Source organism: Dromiciops gliroides, chromosome 3 (genome assembly GCF_019393635.1).
Source record: "Dromiciops gliroides isolate mDroGli1 chromosome 3, mDroGli1.pri, whole genome shotgun sequence".
NCBI classification, from domain to species: Eukaryota; Metazoa; Chordata; class Mammalia; order Microbiotheria; family Microbiotheriidae; genus Dromiciops; species Dromiciops gliroides.
Genome location: NC_057863.1, coordinates 575,047,610 through 575,073,317, shown reverse-complemented (window position 1 = coordinate 575,073,317; position 25,708 = coordinate 575,047,610). Strand labels below are relative to the sequence as shown.

Here is a 25,708-nt window from a genome sequence, read left to right as displayed (position 1 = left end):
CCCCAGTCTGTCTGTGAAATTTCAGTACCTCAAGAAGGCAGCAGCAGGACCAGACCAGACCTTCTTTCCATAAGTGTAGTGGAACCCAGCCCTAACATCAAGTCTGAAGTCGGGAAGTAGGCTAGAAGAACGAGCAAACAAACAAACAAAAAAGAGCTCTTCTATAATGAACTATTATGGAGGCAGTGATATTCACAACACAAACCTATTATAATAATTATTATTATTATTAGAGAATGAATCCAAAACATTTACAAGCAATACCTCAGAAATAACAGTTTTGGCCCAAACTTAACTAGAATTCCTGGAAGAGATGAAGCAAGAGTTAAAATTAAAATTTTTAAATGGTTTTTATAAATGGAATTAGAACACTTGAGGGAAAAAATGGAAAAGAAATGAGTACTAAAGAAGAGCGAATTGGAAAGGCAATTTACAACTTGGCACAAGAGATACGAAGCCTTGCCCAAGGAACAAGCTTCCTGAAAATTCAGATGGACCAATAGTTTATGCCAAAGGTGGAGCTTTGACCAAGGTCTTCCCAGCTCAGAAGCCAACAATTCAGTGTTCCCTCTTTAAAATAAAAAATAAAAGTCTGTATAGACTAAGAGTTATTTGTTCTGGAAATAGGACTGGGGACTGGAATATTATTTTCATGGCTGTATGGAACTTTCAGGTGAGGAAACTCTTTCTGCCAATGCACCTGAGTTCCTTCTTTGCAATTTCTAGTCTTAGAGCATAGCCTAGAGTCCTGAGAAGTAAAATCCCTTGTCCCAGGTGAAACAAGTAGTCTTTTTGGGAGGAGGGACTTTGACCAATGTCCTCGAGGCTTAGAGGCCAGCTAACACCATGCTCTCCCTCGTTCTTTAAATGTTTGGCAGAGTTAACTCAGTTGCTTGAACCAGGATCTGTTCCACCACTTTCACTTTGTCAGTTCATTTGTAGTTCCTTTTTTTTTCTTTTTCTGAGATCAAGTATTGTAGAATTTTTTCTTTCTTTCTTCTCTTTTTGATATACACTTGCAGGATTGGCTCTGTACTTCAAGGCAGAGATTGATGAGTAAAGCCTTCCATCCCCCTTTTTTGTTTTGGGTAAGATAGTATAATTCACACAGGATAAAAAGCCTTTTATGGATTGTGATCTACAGTGTAGATCTCACTATATTACATTTTCCCCCAAACCTATTCCCTTCCAGACTTGCCTATTTATTTAATTTAATGTTGTCAATATAATTTGATATTTCATTAATGCTGTCAATAAGATAATCTCTCAACTGAGAACTATTTTCATTGGCATTTCACTTTGAATAAACAAACACAGAATCATTATACTTGTAGCAAAAAATTTCCAGTGGGCTGCTCTTGCTCTAGGATAAAATGCAAACCTACTAGCCTGACATTTACATCATTCTACAGTCTGACGCCACCCTACCTTTTTTTATATTATTTCTCATTTCTTTTTCTTCTGGCCAAAATGAACGACTTTTTCCCCTCCAAATCTGACATACTATCTTCTGCCTCCATGTTTTTATGCAGGGCATCCCCTTTGTCTGAACTGGGATACCTTTTTCTTATCTGTCTTGTAGATTTCTTCTCCTTCAGGGTTCAGAATGGATACTGCTTTCTCCATGAAGCTGTCTATTATCTCCTCTCTTTCTTCCCATATTTTCTTAATGTACTTTTCTCTTTACCCCATCCCATTCTACTTTTTATTATATATGTGTACATTATTTCCTTTGTATGAATTAATAGTAACAGCTGATATTTATATAGCACTTTCATTGTACCAGGCACTATGCTAATCACTTTACAATTATTATCTCATTTGGTCTTCCCAACAACCCTGGGAGGTAGTTTCTATCCCCATCTTGCTTGTAGTGAAACTGAGGCAAACAGGGGTTAAGTGACTTTCTCAGGGTTACAGAGCTAGTAAGTGTCTGAAGTCAAATTTGAACTCTTTTCTTCCTGACTCCAGGCCTGGTGTTTTCTCCACTGTGCCACTTAGCTGTTCCTAGTAAAATATAAACTCCTTCTTCAGGAATGGAAATAGCATCGTTAAAAAAAAAGGAAAAAGAAAGTATTGTATGCCCAGCACTTTACATAGTGTCCTGCAGATAGTAGATTACTAAATACTTAGTGAATTTAATTAATTTGAAGTGGATGTCTCATTCAGAGCCTGGGTCAAAAAGGTATGGATAAAGTAGAATAATTGAGTTACGGATGCTTCATAAAATATACTTGAACTTAAGTGAAAGCAGAACAGCTAGTAGCAAGATCAAAATCTTGTTGAAATTGCTTTAGATATTACCCATGAACCTCCACAAAGTCCTCATATATTGCACTGGCATAGGGATGAAGTTGAATTCCCAAAGGCCTAGTGAGTTCACTGCTGGAAAAGTTTTGGTTATAGTCCTGACAACAAGCAAGCGACTTGGTTATGAATTCTTTGGTAATGGTGACTCATGAAGTGAAGACAAATCCATATTATTCCTCAGTTCTCTACAACCTTTATCTTCTGCTATGACTATGCCAGAATGGCAAAACAAGGCAGAGGGTATTAACACTCATGCAATTTTTAAACCATCTAAAAATGTAAACTTGGATGTTGGTGCTCTTAATGTTAGATGTTTGTTAAGGGAACAGCAATCATCATATTACTAGAGGAACTGAATCATCAGTCATGACATTTTCACTGTATATGAAAGTAAAAGAAAAAAGGATGTTGCAAAGTGATTAATACAAATATTTGAAGTGCCTCACTATAACTGTTAAGTTCCTTTGGTATATATAGCTCTCTTTATGACATCTTACATGATACATGCAGAAAATAATTCAGAGAATCACAGAATTTGAAGGTTCAAAGGGACTTCGACAGTTATATACCCTCCTCCATACACAAAAATGATCCCGACTATAACATATCCAATAAGTGGTTAGTCACCTTCTGCATGAAGACCTCCAAGGTGGGAGAATTTCACCAATTATCAGTGGATTCTTCTACTACCTCTTGAGGCAAGCCATTCTGCTTTTAGACAACTCTGAATACTGGGAACTTTCTCCTGGTACCAAGCTGACGTTGTCATCTTTGCAGCTTCTGCCCACTTGATGCTCCTTGTTCTCTACTCTGAAGCTTTACAGAACAAGTCTAAATCTTTCTTTGAATTACAGCCCTTCATATGCTTTCCTTTACTTTCTTGTCTGTTCTTATCATCTCATCTACCCTAAACAAAAACCTTGTTCTTTCTTTGATACTTTTCCCTCTCAATTAACTAAAAATGCCTTTTTTTGGTTACCTTTAGCTTTCCTTGCCAGCCCCAGCTCATTTTGAGCTTTAGATTCCAAATTTGTGTGTGTATGTGTGTATATGTGTATGTGTGTGTGTATTCAACGAAAGAACAGTGGAAAAATACGCAAACAAAAAAAAGTAACAGGGTGCATAGTATTCATTTCTATGTCTTTAAAAGAAATAAGGCAATAGGAAAAGAATACATATCTGTTCTTAGTCTTTGAGCCAGTCACTATGTCCAAATGAGCTATTTTCTAGAGAAATGAAGAAACTGGTAGATATAATTGATGAACCATTGTTATTGAAAGATGTTAGAGAACTAGTAAGGTAACAGAGGTTTGGAAAGGGACATGAATGTCATCTACAAACTATAGGCTAGTACAAAGCTTCTTAAACTGTGGGTTGTGACCCCATATGGGGTTGTATAGCTGAACGTGAGGGTTGCAAAAAATTTGGCAACAGTAAAAGGTTATGTATACCTTATATATTTTATATACCTATATATCCAGGGTCACAGAAAACTTTCTCAGGTGAATGGCTAGGTCTGTATTCTGAAGAGATCATAAAAAAGGGAAAAGGACCCACATGTACAAAAGTATTTATAGCAGCTCTCTTTGTGGTGGCAAAGAATTGGAAATTGAGGGAATGCCCATCAATTGGGGAATGGCTGAACAAATTGTGGTATAGGAATGTAATGGAATACTGTTGTACTATAAGAAATGATGAGCAGGCAGAATTCAGAAAAACTTGGAAAGACTTAAGTGGACTGATGCTGAGTGAAGTGAGCAGAACCAGGAGAAATTGTACACGGTAACCACAAAATTGTGTGATGATCAACAGTGAAGACTTAGCTTTTCTCAGCAATACAATGATCCAAGATAATTCCAAAGAACTCATGATGGAAAATGTTCTCTGCATCCATAAAAAAGGATTGTGGATTCTGAATGCAGATTGAAACATACTGTTTCTACTTTTGTTTTTGGTTTTTGAGGTTTTTCCCTTTTGATTGTTCTTTCACAACATTAGTAATGCAGAAATGTTTAATGTGATTGTACATGTATAACCTATATCAGATTGCTTTCTATCTTGTGGAGAAGGGAGGGAAGGAAAGGAGGGAGAAAAAAAAATTTAAAAGATCTAAAAAAAAATTACCAGGTGAAAAGGGGTCATGAGTGGAAAGAGTTTAAGAAGCACTGGGCTAGTAAGCTTAACTTTGACTTTTTTCCTGGCAAAATTCTAGAATGTATAATTGAGGAGATGGTTCATGAACATTTAAAATAGGAAGCAGGTTTCTCAAAGAGCCAATCTGGCTTCATCAAGAGCAATTCATATCAGACTAACTGTACTTTTTTTTTTTCCTGATATGGGGAACATTGTACATACAATGAAGTTCTATAGCCTGTTGCAGGTAATGTCTCACCAAACCAAAGACTGACAGAAAACTAGAATAACAAAAGCAATCGAAGCTCACAGTTAGATTGTACTTTGCAGTTTATAAAGAACTTTCTGCATTGTAATAGTCATATAGGTAGAGGAACACTTTCATTCCCAGTTTACGGATTACTAAAGTGAATCACTTAAGTGACTTACTTTGAGTCACAAAGCTAGTAAGTGTCAGAGCCAGGACACAAACCAATGTCTCATGATTTTCAGTCCAGCATTTTAACAACATGTTGCTAAAGAAAGTCTTTGAAAGGAAACCTTTTTTTTTGGGGGGGGGTGTGCTATTTTTATGTCTTTTACCAAAAAGTAGAAAGAATAGTAAGTACAAAACATTATTCTCATAAACCTAGGGCATACTTTTCTATACAGCATCCCTAAGATCCATAAGAGTGGGCTTAAACTTAGAGTACAATTATAATGAGGCACACTTGTAGGAGACACTCATGGCAAAAGCAACTCATAAGACTGTAAGTCCTTTCTTTCTTTGTTTAGCCCTCACATAGCTCATCATGGGTGCAGTGCTTTTGCTGGGCAGATTGCTCAGCTGAGTGGCTTTCTTCTTTGTAGTCAGAGATTGGATTTCTTTTTTTTTTATGTTCATGTTGTTTTTTCACTGAAGAGTATTTTATTTTTTCCCAATTACATGTAAAGATAGTTTTCAACATTCATTTTTGTAAGATTTTGAGTTCCAAATTTTCTTTCTCCCTCCTTCACTCCCCCTTCTCCAAGACAGCAAACAATCAGATATTGGTTATACAGTACAATCATGTTAAACATATATCCACATTAGGCATGTTGTGGGGGAAAAAATCAGAACAAAAGGGGAAAACCACAAGAAAGAAGAAAAAAAATGAAAATAATATGCCTCAATCTTCATTCAGACTCCGTTCTTTCTCTGGATGTGGGTAGCATTTTCTATTATGAGTTCTTAGGAGTCTTGTATCATTGTATTGCTGAGAAGAGCTAACTAAGTCTGTTGTAGTTGACCATTGAACAGTGTTGCTGTTACTGTGTATAATGGTCCAGGAGTTCCATTTCTTGAAGCTGCTTCCTCTTTAGAGTTACTGTTTCCCTACATATGTCTATCTGGAGTATATATCTTTGCTCCCTGCTAAATGCAGTTCAACTGTAACTCCCCAAATAAAAAACTCTTCCTTTGTTGGATGGGGTATTTCCTTATCTTCAAAGCCCTACTAGATGCTGTGGCTGATGTTTGGGAGGAGGAAGAGGAGAAAATCTCATACTCTTTCCCATTGCAAGGATCACTTCTAGAAAGATCTCAGGAACCTGTTCATAGACCCTTGGTTTTTCTGCTCTCCATAATTTGCTATTTAGAGCCCCTAGGGCTTTGACTAATTTGTTTACTGAGCCAGTCTCATTCTTAGTTTCTTATTCATGCAGAGAGAAATGTTCATACATTAAGAAAATGGCGTATGGAAATTGAGAGGATGCTTATCAGTTGTAGAATGGCTAAACAAGCTATGGTATATGATTGTGATAGAATATTATTGTGCTAAAAACAATAGAGGGAAGCAGGATGACTTCAGAAAAACCTGGAAAGATTTAAATGAATTGGTGCAAAGTGAAGTGAGCAGAACCAGGAGAACATTATACATAGTAACAGCAGTATTGTATGATGAAGAACTATGAATGACTTAGCTGTTCTTAGCAATACAATGATGCATGACAATCCCAAAAGACTAATGATGAAGCATACTATCCACCTCCAGAGAAAGAACTGATACTATCTAAATAGAATAAAGCAGTCTTTTTTTCTTTTTCTCTTTTTTTTTGAATCTTGTACAAAATGACTAATGTGATGATTGCACATATGTAAACTATATTGGATTGCTTACTAGCTTGGTGTGGGGAGGATGGCAGGGAAGTAGATAGGGCTAGAATTTGGAATTCATAACTTGAAAAAAAGTTGAAAAAAGTTTTAATATATAATTGGGGAAAAATTATATATATATTTAAAAAGAAATCAGGGCATACAGACATCTTTGTAGTTTCACAAATACCTTGTGATTGGGGGGCAAGATGGTCAAAGATCAGCCCTCCTAGGAAGTGAAATATAAAGTCATATTTCCATTGAAAAAATTTATTATAAAGTCATATTGCATAAATTCTAACATCTTCTGCTTAGCCATGTTGCATTAGTAATAATAATTACAACCATGAAAATAAGCCCAAGGCCCTGTGCCTAGAAATTCTCTAAATTTTTGCTAAAGCAAAGTAAAAAGTGTAATGAGAAATGAAAATATTGTTGTCTGATACAACTACTGTATTTCTCCAGGTCATTGATACCCATTTTTCTCCCTTACATCATTTAAATATCAGTTGTCATAGCTTGGAAAAGAATAGGGACAATTTTGTGAGGCTCAAGATTTTTTTTTATAGCCTTATTCTTATTTTCTATGTGTTTGAAGGCAGTTACATTTTAAGCAGTTTTCCTATGCATAACATATTAAAGCTTTCTTGACATACTTTGTCTTCCTCCATTTTTAGCTTTATTTTTTTTTCATGGCATCTTAATTCTTTGGCAAAAGTAGTATAAGAATCAGTGAAATGTTACTATTGAATTGTTTTGTTGCTTTATTCATATTTCATGTTTCTGTTGCAGATTCTGGTACAGTTCTGTGAAAGACTTATTTTGAAAATTGAGAATTCTTTAAAATAGTAAACTGAAATCAGTTTAGCAGAAGTGCATATTTTATCATAATTCTATATAAAAAAGTTATTTCAGGCTAATATGAAGAAATGGAAGGCAATATTAGTTGGATTCAGAAAGGTTAATCCAGTCCTTCCCTCCTCCTCTCCTTTAAGGTACCTAGGTGTTAGTCTTAACAAATAGTCCAGGCTACTTTATGTTCAGTTCAAGGGAAAAGTGCATGAAGAGCATAATTTTCCCAGCAGTTGGCGTTCTCTCCCAGGGCAGCCCTGTCTCCATGGTAACTGTTAAAACTTGGAAATTGGTCCTCCTTAAGAAGCCATTCTGTTAGAGCTTAAGGGTAACAGTTCTTGGCACTTTCTTCCTTTAGCATTGGTAGCATGTTCCCATGATCTGTTAGCTTGGCTTATTTATGCTAACTTGACTCTTGAATAGAACCTTTGTCTTTTCAGCTGTGTGGTTTCTCCATTCCCACCCTCCCCTCACCTCTTTTTCTTTGGGGCTACAATATACTGAATGCACAGTTTCAGAATAATTCAAATGGCCTTATTTGTTGTGATCAAAAATGGTGGATGAGTTTCTTTCCATAGGTTAACAACCAATGATTGATATGAGATGCTTTACATTGCTAAATGCATATCTCATTCAGATTTTCAAAATGACTTGTGATATTATTGGAATTATAAGAGCATTTACCATAGTTTCTGATATCTATTGCTTTGTTGCAGTACACTTAGAAACTGGAAAATATAACTGTTATTTCTAGGTTACTTTAAGGTTTACAAACCATTTTATCCTAACAATTCTTTGAAGTCTTTAATAGAAATATTATTATCCTCATTATTACAGATGAGGAAATAGAGTCAGAGAGGTTAAATGATGTGGATCTACTAGTTCTAAGTCTGTGTTCTTTTCAGCTAAACAGTAGTATATGTACAGAAGCATTATGGTACTATGGAATGAGTACTGGATGTGGAGGAGGAAGGCCTATCTTCAAAGCCTCACTGTCACTTAGTATGCCTGTAACCTTGGTTATATCACTACCCTTTGAGCCTCACGTTTCTTGTCTGTAAGTGGAGATCTACCTCAGTGTCTGGAGGCTCAGGAGAGATAGTGTATATAGAAAACTTAAAAAGTAGTATATATAGAAAACTTTAAAGCATACCCTGTAAAATGAGGTTAGTTTAGATAGTAGTAATAATAATGATGATGCTAATAGTTGGCATTTATAAAGCATTTTGAGATTTGCAAAACACTTTACATATCTTAATTCATTGGATCCTCTCAGCAGCCTTGTGAGGGAGATGCTGTTACTATCCTTTCTAAAGCAATGACCCTCTCATAAACAGCTCATACATTTCTGTAATGCGCTAATTTTTCAGAAATTTTCTCATATACATATATATATACACACGTATATATGTTGTCATTTGTTTCATATATGTACGTGTGTACACACATAACATACACATTTATTTATGTAGACTTGACGCTTAAATAGAACCTTTCTCATCAGCTATACAGTTTCTCCATTCCCACCCTCCCCTCCCCTCTTTTTTTTGGGGCTACAATGGGCTGAATTCACAGTTTCATAATAATTCAAGTGTCCTTTTTTTTTGTGTGTGTGTGTGTGGCAGTGAGGGTTAAGTGACTTGCCCAGGGTCACACAGCTAGTAAGTGTTAAGTGTCTGAGGTCGGATTTGAACTCAGGTTCTCCTGAATCCAGGGCCAGTGCTTGATTCACTGTTCCACCTAGCTGCCCCTCAAGTGTCCTTATTGTGATAAAAATTATATGAAATCCTTTATGTCTTGATGTGTGTAAATGTATCTATGCATCTGTGTGTGTATATATATATATATATGCATATACATACATATTTGTATGTCATATATACACAACACAAATGTATATAGCATGTAGGTGCTATACATATATTGTATAATACATGCAGAAAATATGCATATGTATGAAGCAAGTGACAGTGTATATGTGTGACATATGGCATGTATGTATAACAGATGCCAGCAAATGAAAATTCTGTATAGTATATCTATACATTGACACGTGTGACACACATATACACACACATACACACATTTATGTGTATATATAGCACATGATCACATTTGTCATTTCAGCCACGTTTGAGTCTTCATGGCCCCTTTTTGGGGTTTTCTTGGCAAAGATACTGAAGTAGTTTGCCATTTCCTTTCCCAGCTCATTTGACAGTTTAGGAACTGGGGCAAGCAGGATTAAGTGACTTACTTAGGATCACACAGTGAATAAGTGTCTGAGGCCAGTTTGAGCTCAGGTCTTCTTGACTCCAGGCCCAGCACTCTATCCACTGTACCACCTAGCTGCCTCATATAATTGTGTGTGTGTGTGTGTAAATGGTTAAGTGCTATCCTAAAGGTATTTTGATTAGTTACCCTATAAATTTGTTTACTACACTAGTACAGTACTAATTGATGCTTAAACTAAAGATAATAAAGTAAATAGCCTGTGAACAGATTTTGTTTTGTTTTTACATAAACCAATTCATAAAAATTTAAAACCATAAATATTATTTAAATCCATGGATGTATAATTTAAAGTTGGCTTTGAGATAAATAGAACTTTGCTGCCACCTGGAGGCCATTGTTATGTGTAGCATGAGTGATCATGAGTGAGCATATGATTTAAAAATTCTTAGTTACATAACTAGGAATGAAGACGTGTTATTGAAAGCAAAATGAAATATAGCAATACAGATTATGAGTATTTAGAATTATGATTATTTGTCTTGGACATTAACATCCTGTGAAAATTGTTGGTGAAGCACATGTATAATTTCAGTAATGAAAAATTTATATATATGTGTGTGTGTATAAACATACATATATGTGTACATACATGTATGTGTAAATAAGTATGTTTGGATAGACACATACACACAGACTATATTCCTAGAACCTATTTATATGTTGAAATCTGAGAGTACTGAGTTTTAGCTGAGGTCCAAAGCCACAATCCCTTTTACCCAACTCTTCTCAATCTCCCCTGCTCCTCTTACTTAACCCACCTGTTGAATTTATTTCTGTTCCTTAAAGTCCAACTTATATGACACCTCCTTCTCTTGTTGGTAATGACCTTTCTTTTAAAACCTGACATAGTACTTAGCTCTTTGATGCATTTATTCAGTCAGTCAGTATTTATTAAGTGCCTGTCTATGTGCCAGGCACTAATGCTAAGTGCTAAAAGGAGGCAAAAGACAGTCCCTGCCTTTACATAGCTCACAATCCGATGGGAGAGACATCAAGCAAGCAAATATATACAGACTGTAAGGGCTAAAATTCTAGCTATATCATCTAAAATCTAATGAACGGTCGCTAATAAATTATAAGCTTTAGCAAGAGTATTTAAATGTTTAAGTATTTATTACAGAGCATTAGAATCAGAGAGAAAGGTAAAAATCTAACTATTTTTAAGAGACCCTATCATCTGACCCACCATGGCGAGGTCAGGGACCAAAAAAGAGACAGCACCCCTTCACTCGCGTCCACTTCCTACTTCGTGTCCTCCTCCCAGAAATGGGAGGCTCCTCAAGTTGATTGGCTGGTAGCCTTGATAGACAGTACCCATGAGCAAACATCACTTCCTGACACTAAGGACCTTGACCACATGACTTGCCCTCAGAGGCCTTCTCCTCATGGCGGAGCTTTGCTACAGTAAGTCTCCAGCATGTGGCGTCATTCTAATCGTTACAAGATATATACAGTTATATGTACAGTTATATATAGGATAAATAGGAAATAATTAATATAAGGCACTAGAATTAAGAGAGTTGAGAAGGACTTCCTGTAGAAGATGAGATTTTATCTGGTACTGGAATGAATCCAGGAACCAGAGGTGAAGAGGAAAAGCACTCCAAGCATTGGGAACAGCCAGAGAAAATGTTTTGAGTAGAGAGATGGAGTGTGTTGTTAGTGGAATGGCAAGGAGGCCAGTGTTAATGGATCAGAGCGGGTGAGGAATGTGGTGCTAGAAGACTGGAAAGGTGAGGGGAGGAGGGGCTAGATTATGAAGGTGCTTTGAATGCCAAAGAGAAGATTCTGTATTTGGTCTTGGAAGGAACCACTGAAGTTTATTGTGGCAGAGGAGTAACATGGTCAGACCTGTTCTTTTACCATGTATTCTTTTGTATTAAAGGTATTTATATGTCATGTCTGCCCACTTGATTCAGTGAGGGCAGGAAAAGTATCTCTTTAATTTTTTCTCCCCCTATCACCTAGTATAAAATTTTACCTACAAGTAGGAGCTAGTTAAATTGAATCCCTTCTACTGTACCTCCCACCCAGCCTAACAATATCTTTTGTGGCACCTGCTTAATCTTCTGTTATGTCTTTACCAACTATAGTAGCTCCACTCTTTAGTTACTTCGAGCTGCAAAATACCCATGATGAGTGGTGGCCAGCTTTCTGAGGTTCAACTATAACCTATTAAAAGAAAAAACAAAACAAGTATATAAAAAGGATGGGAAGTGAAGTTGGGAAAAATTGGCAAATAATTCATTGGCTCCTATTTCTACCCTAAAATTGTAATTATTTCACGAAGAAGAGATGAATGGTTTTGATTATTCAGGTCTAGTGTACTTTAGGTTCAAACTTAAATGACTGATGTTTTAATAATGCTTATGAAAATTAGTTGAAAGCAATGATGTACTCCACTCTTGAAAGAAAATTGGTGAGCTATTTGAATACAAATACCAATGGCAGAATTTTTTTAATGTTATTCACAGTAACTTCTTAACATGCCCCTTTCTGCTTTTGAATAAGTAGTCAATTCTTCTTCTTGCTTTATCCTGGTAGCTGGGAGGTAACAAAGCCACAGCTAGTTAATGCCACTTTTGTTATGGTGAACTTCAACATTATTTGAGGGTAGAAAAAGTAACCTTTAGGAGATTCGGTAGGCCTTTAAGATTTTTAATTGAATATTAATTTCATCACAAACCCATTATAAACATATGGAAATAATTATTTGCTTGACTTTTTTTTTATTCCAGTCAAAGATTAGAAATAAGAGCCCAAGTTGCAGATGCCTTCTTAGCTAAAATTCCAGTTGACTTCAGATGAAATGAGTCTTCTCCGAGGCACAAGAGAAGGACCTATTACAGAGGTAATCCCATTTGAGTGAATTAAAGCATAATAATGATATCTAATAGAGTATAGAAAAATGTCCCCCCAGATAGATATATTTTTATTTCTACCTGAAAAAAACAACAACAACAAAAACTTTAGGTTTGTAAACCTTTTTATTTATGTTCATTATAAACCCATTCCATTTAAGAGTTGGATCACTTTACATATCTACATAAATTGGGTTACGCTTTAACAGCTTAAAATTACGTCCTGGATATGTATAATAAGACACATAAAATAGCCAAAAAGAGAGATTTCCTTTCAAGAGAGTTTTTTTAGCAGCATAATGCTAAAGTTCTGGACTCAGAATCATAGACATTGGTTTGTATGCTGGTTCTGACACTTAACTGCTATCTTTGTGACTCCAGGCAAGTCACTTAAGTGACTCATTTGAGTAATCTGTAAACTGGGGATGATAGTATTTCTTTAGAAACCTTGAAGGATTATCTAAATGTGAATTGTGATTACTTTTGTTATTCTGGTTTTGTGTTAGTCTTTGGTTTGCTGAGACATCTACTGCACAATGCTACTGAGCTTCACTTGGATGTTGCATTAGGCAACTCAAACCCAATGTGGCCAAAATAGTTTATTTTCTTGTCCCCTGAGCCCTCATCCTACATTCCCTACTTTTGTGGAGGGCACCATCAGTAGTCCAGGTTCTCCTTGACATCATCCTTGACTTTTTCCTTTTCTTTTCTCTCACATATCTAACCACCTTCTGAGTCTTATTGATGTTGCCTCAGCTTTTATCTCTCATATTCATCCCTTTCCTCTATTTCAGAAGTCTATTATCCTAGTTCATGCTCTTATAATTTCTCACTTGGGCTATTACAGTGCTTTCTTTTCTTAAAACAGATTTTATTGATATTTTTTCATTTTTATATCACCTAGATTTCCATTTTGTACTACCCCCTCTCAGAGAGTCATCCCTTATAACAGAATTGGGGAGAAAAAAAGAGAAGAAAAAAAAAATCCAGCAATACAATTCATTGAAAAAAATCTGATATTATATGTACTCTTCCACACTATATACTATGGACCTCTGCAAAAAGAGCAGAAGAAGGGTTTTTTTTTTTTTCTTTTTAAAATTTCCCTGTGGGGCAGTGAGGGTTAAGTGACTTGCCCAGAGTCACAGAAGCTAGTAAGTGTCAAGTGTCTGAGGTTGGATTTGAACTCAGGTCCTCCTGAATCCAGGACCGGTGCTTTATCCACTGCGCAACCTAGCTGCCCCCGGAGGTATCTTTTTATATTTTTTTCTTGCCTCTGGAGGCAGCAAAGTGACACAGTGGATAGAGAGTTGGGTCTGGAGTCCATCATGGCCTATCTGAGTTCAAATCCAGCCTCACATGCTTATTAGCAAGTCACTTAACTTCTAATTACTTCAATTTCCTCATTTGTAAAATGGAAGTAATAATAGCACCTACCTCTCAGGGATGTTGTGAGAATCAAATAAGAAAATATTTGTCAGAGTGCTTATCACAGTGCCTGGCACATAGTGGGCACTTGATAAATGCTGGTTCCCGTTCCCAGCCTTCCCCAAAACAGCCTGGCTCCCAAATGGTTTCACACTCTTCTTCTCCACCGTTCTGTTGCGGCCAAGCTGGCTTCCTACTGGCACCTGTGCACAGCATTCTATCACAGCAGTTGTCTCTGTGCCTTTGTATAGACCACGCTCTGTGTCTGGCATTTTCTTCCTGTTCACTGCCACCTCTAGCAATCCTAGTTTCTTCCAGGCTCAGTGCAAGTGCACTTCCTATGCAAGGCTTTCTGATCCCTCAGTTCTTCATCCCACCTGAAATTACTGTATAATTATTTTATATATATTTGCATTGACTTACCTTTGTGGCCATTGTTTACCAGTAGAACATATATTTCTTGAGTGCAGGGACCAGCTTTGGGTTTTTTTTTTTCCTTTCTTGTATGTCCAGTGTTTAACACTGTGCCTCCTCTAGTAGGGTTACTATAAATACTTCTTGAATTGAATTGAATGATATCAAGTAGATATCACCTAATCTGGTTGTTTTTCATAGTGTCATGAATCCCTTTGGAAATCTGGTAAAGTCTATATACCCCTTCTCAGAATGATGTTTTTTAAGAGCTTTAAAATACCTAGGATTATAAAGGAAACCATTTGTATTGAAATATGGTTTTTATGGAACATTAAGAAACAGCAACAACGCAAAGTCATTGACCCTAGTTAGAACTTAGGGTGAAACATTCACATAAGTTCAGGGATTTTTTGGCTAAGAATACGGCTCTTAATTTTATAGTGATTACTATCTTTCTTCATAATCCATTACTTTTTACCCTCACACATTCTCTTCAGTCTCTGTGCGTTTTTCCACTTAGCCACAGCTACCAGCCTAGTTGTTTGTCTCTCTGGTGCATAATTTATTCTACTTTTGAGTCCTTGTCTTTGTCTATTCTTGTTTTTCCAGATATACCTAAGGTGATCAGGGGGGAAATAGAGGATATAGGTTAGGATGAGCAGTGTTAAACTTGATCTTAGTCTGACCCTCATGGCTGACTATAGAGAAGGAAACTGTGGCAGCGAGAGATATTACCCTGCCTTAAGGTTCTGGCGTGGTAACTAGTGGTCACTTCAGGTCCTCTTTGAGTCGTAAATCCAGAGTCCTTTTCACTGAAGAGGGCTGCTTCTTGAGACTGGTTTCCCTGCTCTTTAACAATTTCCTTTTGTGCCAAGAAGTCCCACTTTTTCTCCCTTTGTGCTTTGCAAAATATCAATATAGTCTAAGCATTAATGAAATCCTAAAACACAGAAGTTCTCAAAGTGAGCTCCAGGGACTCCTGGGGGTCCTTAAGATCTTTTCATTGGGTCTCCAAGACCCCTTCAAGGGGTCATTCAGCTCAAAATATTTTCATAATGCTAAGACTTTAAAAAATTTGTGACAAGGCAAATATTGATAGATGTAATGCAAACGAAAAGCTCTTTGGAGGGTTCTCAATAACTTTTAAAAGTTCAAAGGGATCCTGAGATAAAAAAAATTTAAGAAGCTCTGCTATAACATTAGCTGAGTGCTAATTTGTATGAATGTATTTATTTTTATTTTTTGGAATTGCTATGGGATTTGTTTTTTTTAATTATGCTATTTACAATTTTATAATGAATCAAGAGATATTTAATGAGAGTTGACACATGCAGAACTACTCTGGAGTATATGAAGAAATATAGGGCAAGAACCCTGTCCTCAAAGAACTTTCTTACAATATAGTTAACTGTTATATCTATTTTATGGACTCAAGAGCAGCCTTTTGTAGTGACAAATCTCATGAAATGAAATCTTTTAAAAGATAACTGTGTCGTTATCATATATAAATAGGAAACTATGCATTACCTGTGAATCACAGGGTAATCTTTTTTTTTGTCCACTGTCTGGATAACAGCTTTGTGCATGCTGTTTTCTCAATGATTTAGAAGCTATGAGAGTAGTACAAGAAATACTCAGAGAACAATATAAATGATTTAAAATGCCATTGAAGAAAGATTAAAGCAATTGAGATAAATTGACTCTAGAAGATGTTAGTAAGGAGTTATATCTGTCTTGAAATGTATGTAGCTACTGTAGTGCAACTTGTCATCAGCTGCTTTTACTATCTACTGAGGCCAGTACCACCCCCCCAAAAAGAAAAGATTTAAATAGCAACCAAAACAATTAGAGGATTTTCTCAATAGAAAATATCAATTGTAAATATCAAGGCAAACTATCATAAAATATCAAATATAAACTAGAAATGATAGAATTACCTCCTTTCAGTTTCTACATCTTGTTTAAACTAGATGTTCTTTTAGCACATTAGTATTCCATCACAATCCTATACTATGAATTGTTCAGCCATTCTGCACTTGATAGGTGTCATTGAGGGTTTTTTTGTTTGTTTTTTGTTTGTTTTTTATTTCTTGGTGGGGCAGTGGGGGTTAAGCGACTTGCCCAGGGTCACACAGCTAGTAATTTCAAGTGTCTGAGGTCAGATTTGAACTCAGGTCCTCCTGAATCCAGGGCCGGTGCTTTATCCACTATGCCACCTAGCTGCCCCCTTGAGGTTTTTATATATAGGTTCATTAAACCAGAGCTGGAAGACCTCAGTGGCTATCTAGTCCAACCCTCTCATTTTACAGATAAGAAAACAGGCCAAAGTAGCTTTAGTGACTTGCCCAAGATCATCCAAGGTAGCAAACATTAGCGATAGAATTAAAACCCAGGTCCTTTAACCCTAGAGCCAATGCTCTTTCCACTGTCCTATGCTTTCTCTAGTGATTTTTAAATTCCATTTATTTTTCTTATTATTTTTAATTTGTTAGCTGTTAAGCCATTTCTCTCCTAATTTTGTTAAAAGTGATGCCTTAATATAACAATTACAGACCAAATTATTTTCCTGTTTTTTTAAAAATTTGAGACTAAAAAACTAATCAGGTTTTTAAGAACTCTCTGAAACCTTTTTTTAATTTTGATAATCCCACCCTACTCTATTTATACTTCCTTAAGATAACTTATGTATTCAATTTGTGTACTAGATGATTTTTTTGCTATGACTATAATTTTCTTTTGCTATTTCCTCTATGTTTTATTCGCCCAACTAGATTTTAAATTTCCTGTAGGCCGAGAAGTTTTCTATATCCCTTACAGCATCTAAAGTGTGTCTCTTGTCCAATATAGACCAAAATGCGCATTAGCTAATAATATATTGCTAACATGAAAGGGAAAACAATTTCCTTTGTGGCATAGGAGAAAAAGAGCTACCTTCTCTAGGAGTCAGGAAGTCCCTTGAGTTTCAGATCTATCTCTGATCTCTGTGACCCTCATCAACTCACTTAACTTCTCAGTGTCCCAGGAAACTATTAAGTTATGTTGCCATCTACATTGGTTATTGTAATTTACTCTCTGGGAATTCCCTGATTATAATTATAGGTTTAAGCAAACAAACAAAATAATCAAATACCTTAATATATTATCCAAAATCTTGTTATTGTAAGTAGGAGGTAATTTAAATAGATACCTTTATTCCATAGTTTTAACTTTGGTTATTTTCTAATGTTTTATACTAGGTGGGAAATTATACAAAGGGCTAAGTTTCTGTAGTTCATATAAGGTGTGAAACATCTTCTTTTCTGTAACTGTCCAGTTTGGAAGTTGGAGATGACATGCAGAAACTGGAAACATAATGAGATTAAGAGTTATAGGAAGGGTAAAGGAAAAAGTGTATAAAATGCTTCATGCCCTGGCAAATTGTCATATGTGCCTATCTCCCAAATGTGGTTAGGATTTTACTTCAGTTTGGGCATCACTTTCTGTGTTTGGAGAGAGCTAGATCTGAGTGATAGGCAGCTCTTTAGTGCAGCTGTGAATCATCACCAGGTTAGTGGAACCCTAGGGGACATTGAATTCAGTCCAGTGCTACATTGCAGGAATAGCTTGTGGTTTTTGGACCAAACCAAAGTAAATCTTGCCTATGCCCTTGAAAAAGACAAACTCTAAAACTTGGTATCTCTGCATGCCTCTCAGCTTGGGGTGACATTGTGACCACTGCAGAGTCCCTGAATTTTCTCTGTTCTTGACTTGTGTTTGTAGAACATACGTTTCTAGAGGTAAGGATTTAAAAAATTCACTAACACTTACTTCCATGGCATCCCTTTTATAATGTCCTTAATAAATGGTGATCAAACCTTGGCTCAAACACCTCCAGTGGTAAGAAGTTCACTGCTTTGGGAGGCATCCTGTTCTATATTTTAACAACTCTTATTGTTAGAATATGCTTCCATGTGTTGAGTCAAAGTTTGTTTTCCTCTAACTTCAGCCTTTTGGAGCAACAAAGAATAAGTCTATATACTGTTTTACATTATACTCCTTTAGCTATTTGAAGACCATTTGTATGTTCTTTCCCTTTCCTTCATCCTCTTTACCTTGGCAGTATAAACAATCCTTGTGTTGGCTGGAACTTTACCTAAAGGAGAGCTGAGTATGTGAATTAAAGTTTTATAAAGGCATTCATTGCGTGTTGAAATGTGTAGTCTTCTTGTACTTTAGTGCCATTTACATTTGAGGGAATACTATGTCAGCTCAACTTTTGTTCTTAACAAGAAAAGGTTGAGTGTTAAAGAAGAGAGAGATACTAGCATCACTCTTCAAAAAAGAATGTTGTCTCTTTTATTAGTTGAAAGCCAGTGAGGTAATGTGAAAATTATACAGGCACAAGACATTTCCATAAAATGAGAAAATTTTGACTAGCATCATTAAGTAATCAGCTCTACAAATCTGTATTGAGCACCTGCCCTAGCACTGTGATTAAGTCGGCACTGTGAAGATACAAAAGAAATAGAAAGCATGATTCTTGCTCTTGAGGAGCTTAGGAAGAAATGGCAAGTGGGTGTAACATAACCAACAAACAGGCGCTATGTGTGGTTGTGCCGTAATGCTATGTATGCATTTACAAGGTTTTGCAATGTTTCAGGGCTTGATGTGGTCAGAATCATGCTATTCATGAATAGGAACATACCAGGAACTTGCTGTCCATTAGTGGGACTTCTAGATAGGGGACTATAGATAGAATCCCTTTGGACTCTGTTCTGACTGCCTTCCATAATGGTGGCAAACATATTTGGTAAACATGTCTCGTTTTTGATACCTTGACTTTAACAGTCAGTTGATAGAACAAAGTTATCTCTTTTGTTACATGTTTCAATGAATCATGTGATATTTATATATGCATGGGAGATTCCTTATTAGAAGGTGGCACAGTGGATAGAGCACCGGCCCTGGAGTCAGGAGAACCTGAGTTCAAATCCGACCTCAGACACTTAACACTTACTAGCTGTGTGACCCTGGGCAAGTCACTTAACCCCAATTGCCTCACTAAAAAAAACAAAAACAAAAACAAAAAAAAAGAAGAAAGCCTGTAAGGAAGATGGCTCACTTCTAAATAAGGACCAATAACTATGGGAAAAAATTCAGCCTGTTCATCCTCACCAAAAACAGAAGATATACATAGGATCGTCAACTCACAAAGCTGATCTAAGTACATTATACATATATATGTATATATACATTTATTTGTTTTTTTATTTGGGAGGGGCACTGAGAGTTAAGTGCCTTGCCCAGGGTCACACAGCTAGTAAGTGTCAAGTGTATTGAGGCGGATTTGAACTCTGGTCCTCCTGAATCCAGGGTTGATGCTTTATCCACTGCACCACCTAGCTGCCCCTAATACACACACACACACACACACACACACACACACACACACACACACACACACACACCTATATAATTTTTTTTTTTTTTGGGTGAGGCAATTGGGTTAAGTGACTTGCCCAGGGTCACACAGCTAGTAAATATTGTTAAGGGCTAAAATTCTAGCTAGACTATCTAAAATCTAATGAGTGGTCACCAATAAATTATAAGCATTAGCAAGAGTTAGACTTTAAGCATTTATTAAGGAGAATAAGAATTTGGTAAAGAGAGAAGAAAAGGCCTACATTCATCTATCTATTAAAGGGAGAGTGCATTTCTAGCTCCCTTCTCCACCAGCGTCCCCAGGAAAAAGAGCCCCAGTCAGAGCGCCAGGCTCCCCGCTTCTTCCTTCCACAAGCAGACGTCACTTCCTGACGCCAAAGAAAAGACTCCTGGTCTTGCCCTCAAAGACCTTCACTTCATGGGGAGCTTTTCTACAGTAAGTCTCCAGCAGGTGGCGTCATTCCAATCGTTACAATATCAAGTGTCTGAGGCCGGATTTGAACTCAGGTCCTCCTGCATCTAGGGCTGGTGCTTTATCCACTGCACCACCTAGCTGCCCCCCAGTGTATATATATATATATATATCTTTTTTTTTTTTTTGGTGAGGCAGTTGGGGTTAAGTGACTTGCCCAGGGTCACACAGCTAGTAAATGTTAAGTGTCTAAGGTCAGATTTGAACTCAGGTGCTCCTGAATCCAGGGCCGGTGCTTTATCCACTGTGCCACCTAGCTGCCCCTAGTACATATATTTTTGATAGAACATGACACATGGACAGTATGTTGGGGACCATCAGTAAAAAGGAGAGTGGTTTGGGATTCCATTGGAGAAATTTCATTGTTTTTGGGACCCCAGGATTTTCCCTGAAGCCAAGTCCCATCTTTTTTAACAGTAATATAGCTCTGAACTCAGAGGATCTGGGTACATATCCAGTCTTTGACACTACCTCTGTATCATTGAGCAGGACACTAAACTTTTCTGAACCTCAGTTTCCTTCTTTAAAGTGAGAGAACTGGATTCAGTAGCATCTACGGTCCCTTCCACCAGGCCTCTCTCTATGGTCCTAAGTAAATACTGCATGGTTGCCAGCACTGGGATATCACAGTCTCTGAAGATTTAAGTTGAGAATTATCCCAGGCATTTGGAGAAGCATATGGCAGGCAGGGAGAGGCTGCATATCACCAACCAAGAATTTCTGCAAGAGTGCACAGGATATTTGGGATGTTATCAGAGAGATGTATGACTAGAAATGAAGGTGAGCCAGTCATATAGCAAGAGTGAAGATGAACCAATGAATAGCCTGTATAGTTCTTTCTTATGCCAAGACAACTAGAGAAATCCTCCTGGCATTTTGGGCCACATGTGAGAGAACATGTCCACAAGAGATGAAAGGGTTTAGATGAATTGCAGTCTTCATTGTTAAAGAAGTACATACATTGAGGAGCTCACAGATCTATTGAACTGTCAGAGTATAAACATTATGTCCTCTAAGAGTTCCTCAAGAAAATGCTGATTGACTTTTGGTTGGTATATTGTAGAGGGAGATTCTTTTTTGGTAATGAGTTAGGTTAAATGGCTGCTGAGGTGCCTTCTAACTTTGAAATTCTTTAATTCTATGAGTTCAGATGAAGGAGATACAAATTTCGTATTGAAGTGGTCAGAATGATCTCATGAAGAAGATGAAAGAATGTTTTAAGTGTAACCTCTAAAGTCACATTTTAGCTTGTGTATGTGAAGTTTTGCAAAAATGAGCATGCTTTAATCATATTCTCCATTTTAAGGATTTTTTCAAGGCATTGGGAAGAGTAAAACAAATTCATAATGATGTCAAAGTCCTCTTGCGAACAAACCAACAAACTGCAGGGTAAGTAAATTTAGTAATAAAATATGTATACATTTATATTTCTTTTGACAGTCTTGATTTTTTTTCCCTACTCTTAATTCTTTAAAAAATGTATTTGGGGGGCAGCTAGGTGGCACAGTGGATAGAGCACCGGGCCTGGATTCAGGAGGACCTGAGTTCAAATCCGGCCTCAGATACTTGACACTTACTAGCTGTGTGACCCTGGGCAAATTACTTAACCCCAATTGCCTCCCCCCCCCCCAAAAAAATATATATATATTTTTGGTACAACACTATGAGTTAGTGGTTAATGGTATCGTCCTTGTTTGTGGAGAAAGGAAGCTAATATATTATTTCTTGAAATGTTTAAGATTGAATTTTATTTGAGTAACAGTGACATTATATAATGGACAGTATTTGAGTGAGGATATTTTACACATTAAAAAGTACTACCAGTCGGGGCAGCTAGGTGGCACATTGGATAAAGTACTGGCCCTGGCTTCAGGAGGACCTGAGTTCAAATCCAGCCTCAGACACTAGCTGTGTGACCATGAGTTTCATAAGACAAAAGTGTAAAAGATTGAATTTTTACTGTATTCAAGATATAACATCTGTAAGGGAAAAATGAACCATCCCAACATCACAAAAAATCATACATCATATGTGAGAATGAAATGGGCAAGTCACTTAACCCTTATTGCCCCTCAAAAAAAATGTTTAAAAAAAGGTACTAGTAGTCATGCAAAATGGCAAAAACATGGTTTTACTGAATTGCAATTAATCATCTTTTTAGTTAGATCTTTAAATGTAGCTATTGCTTCACACTTACATAATCATAATGAATGTTTTAAATTTTTTAGTCTGGAAATTATGGAACAGATGGCCTTGCTTCAAGAAACTTCCTATGAACGACTTTACAGATGGGCTCAAAGTAAGTTACTTGTTTTTCAGATAGCCAAAGGTTCACGAAAACTATTAAGTGATTTCTGACTCCATTTATACCAAACTAAAAATTATGTCTGTGATAAACTTTTAAGATTTTATCTTACTTAGAGCTTTTCTACCAAAAAAAAAAGTTAAAAATTGAATCTCACTGATCTTCAAGTTAGCCTGGTTTTGAAATTTACCATAATTTTTATTTTCATAAATTTTTATTTCTCGGGCAGCTGTGTGGCACAGTGGATAAAGCACCAGTCCTCGATTCAGGAGGACCTGAGTTCAAATCCAGCCTCAGACACTTGACATTTACTGGCTGTGTGACCCTGGACAAGTCACTTAACCCTCATTGCCCCACAAAAAAAAGATTTTATCTCACACCATCTTCCATTATTTGTGTGTGTGTGTGTGTGTGGTTTTTTTTGTGAGGCAATTGGGGTTAAATGACTTGCCCAGAGTCACACAGCTAGTAAGTCTTAAGTGTCTGAGGCCAGAATTGAACTCAGTTCCTCCTGACTCCAGGGCCAGTGCTCTATCCACTGTGCCACCTAGCTGTCCCTTTTTGTATTTGTGTGTGTGTGTGTGTGTGTGTGTGTGCGTGTGTGTGTGCGCGCGCGCGCACACTTATGTATGGCAAATGCTTTGTTTGCATCATTTAGTCATATCTTGTTGGTTCCTAATTCCACCTATGTACAAAGGGTCCTTGTGTTAGACCAGTAAAGAGTGCCAAGGCTACTACCTGTGGCATATTGCTATGGCATATGTTGATAGATGTTACTAACCTTATTCATAAGGGCACTTTTACCTTATATGACGGCTATAAATCAAGCAAGCTCATAGCAATTGCAATTTCTGTCTCAATATCTGTATGCTAAAACTAGCTTCTAATCTTCTGATGTTGGTAGAGAAAATTATCATTTTTCAATGTAATAAACATTTAAGTGCCTGCTATTAAGTGTCAGACACTGCTATTCAGTAAAACAAATATGAGTTTCATAATTCAGTAAGCACTTATTAAATGCCAACATGTATCAAATACTGTACAATTCAGAAAAAACTGAGTTTCATGAGACAAGTAAGTGTAAAAGATTGAATTTTTACTGTATTCAAGATATAACATCTGTAAGGGAAAAATGAACCATCCCAACATCACAAAAAATCATACATCATATGTGAAAATGAAATAAATTGATCATAACCTGAAGAACATCACTCAAATAAGATTGCTACAGACAAATCTGAACAACCAATTCAGGGAAAATTGGCATCTCTGAATATTTGCTTTTTCAAAGATCTTTTGACCCTTGGATTATTCACATGTTGAAACCAACCTATTTGACCAAGAGGCCTGGCAAAATTGATATGGTGCTGAAACTTGAGTCAAGAAATCCTCAGTTCAAATACTGTCTATGACACTCATCAACTTCCTTCTTAGATTATCTATAATTTTTCCTGTGTATATTTTTTTTTGTACATAGTTGCCATTATGTTGACAGCCATATTCAATTGTAAGGTCCTTGAAGACAGGGACTGATTTTGTTTTTCTTTGTATCCTTAGAGCTTAATATAATCACCAACACAGAGTAGGCATTTAATAAGTGCCTGTTAGATCATGTCAGGAGTCCAGTATTGAAAAGTACATGTAGATAGCTTGTGCGCATTCTCTCTCTCTGTATATATGTGTGTGTGTGTGTATACACATATATGATATTGAATAATTAACATAATTTAACACATATTTATGGAGTTTCAACCTATTTTTCCATGATATTTTTAGGTTTTATAGGGTTTTCCCTCCCCCCCAACAGCCTATGACATAGGAAATGAAATTATTTACTTAGCTTGCATGGCTGTTGTGAGGCTGAAGTGAAATAATGAAAACTTTAAAAGTCTATAAGATCTTATTATTATTAGGGAGGCATAATGAGAAAAGGAAACTAGCCATGGATTTGGAGTCAGGGGGCTTGAGTTTAACTCCTAGTTCTGCTAAATGCTATCTGGGTGACCTTGGGCAAATCTGTTAATTTCTCTGAACTGTAGACTCTTCGTCTGTAAAAGAGGGGGTTGAATTAAATGGCAATTTAAGATAACATCCAGCTCAAAGTCTATATTACTCTATAGTCCTGCTCTCATTTTACATTGAAAAAACTGAAGCATAGAGTGGTTAGGTAATTTGCTTATGGTAATAGCTAATAATTGTTTGAGCCTTTTATTGTTATTAAAATTTTATATGCTGTTTTTCCGATTTTGGACATTTCATGGGAAAGGCCACATCTCATATCTCTTTGTATACTCTATTAAGCAAGCAGAAATTTGTTAAATGCCTACTTTGTGCCAGACTCTGCTGGGAACAAAAATTAAACTCTCCCTTACATACTTTTGAGGAAGCTTCTTGGTAAGTATTGGCTGGAATAAATTGAATTAGAAAGAAATATCAGGTCTCTTCACGTTAAGGAGTAAAACAAGTTTGTAACCATATTTTTATTGCCATTTGGCAGTTATTAATTATGTATATATCTAAACCTATATTGTTTAAGGGTTCTATCTTCTGTTTTAAAGGAAAGAACTTTACTTCATTCAACATACATATGCAAGGCATTGTAATGCATTGTGATTTCCACAATGCCTTTTCTTCTGGCAAATTTCCATTTGAAATTTCCTCATGTGACTAGCTTTCAAATGGAAGTTTGAAAGCTACTTCATAGCATTTTTGGTAATCTGAACTTATGTAATAATTCATGAACTTGATTGCAAAGTTTGAAAGTTTAGTTTAATTGAAAGTATAAACTAGTTTTTGGACTATTCAGGCATTATCAACTTAGTAATTGTAAAGTTTGATGTGAAATTAGACATCTACAGTTATAGTATATTTTAGTTTTTTGCATGAGCAGAGAACACATTAAGCTTAATCTTCAAAAAAGTTATGTATACTATATATAGTTATTATATATGTGAATATTACATAGTTGATTGTTTTTAGGTGAATGCAGAACTTTGACACAAGAATCATGTGATATAGCTCCAGTACTTACCCAAGCAATGGAAGCCCTACAGGACAGACCTGTATTATATAAGTGAGTAACATTTTCCTGACTTTCTTAAACAGTG

General features: G+C 36.4%; 1 protein-coding gene across 1 annotated transcript in view; it reads left to right on the top strand.

Moving 5' to 3' along the window:
• The window catches only part of COG6 (component of oligomeric golgi complex 6), a 144,310-nt gene that overhangs the window by 18,112 nt on the left and 100,490 nt on the right, over window positions 1-25,708 (top strand). The window contains 5 exon segments of the mRNA XM_043997486.1: window positions 12,439-12,484; window positions 12,486-12,551; window positions 21,603-21,685; window positions 22,525-22,595; window positions 25,581-25,674. Coding sequence (XP_043853421.1) covers window positions 12,439-12,484; window positions 12,486-12,551; window positions 21,603-21,685; window positions 22,525-22,595; window positions 25,581-25,674 — 360 coding nt within the window.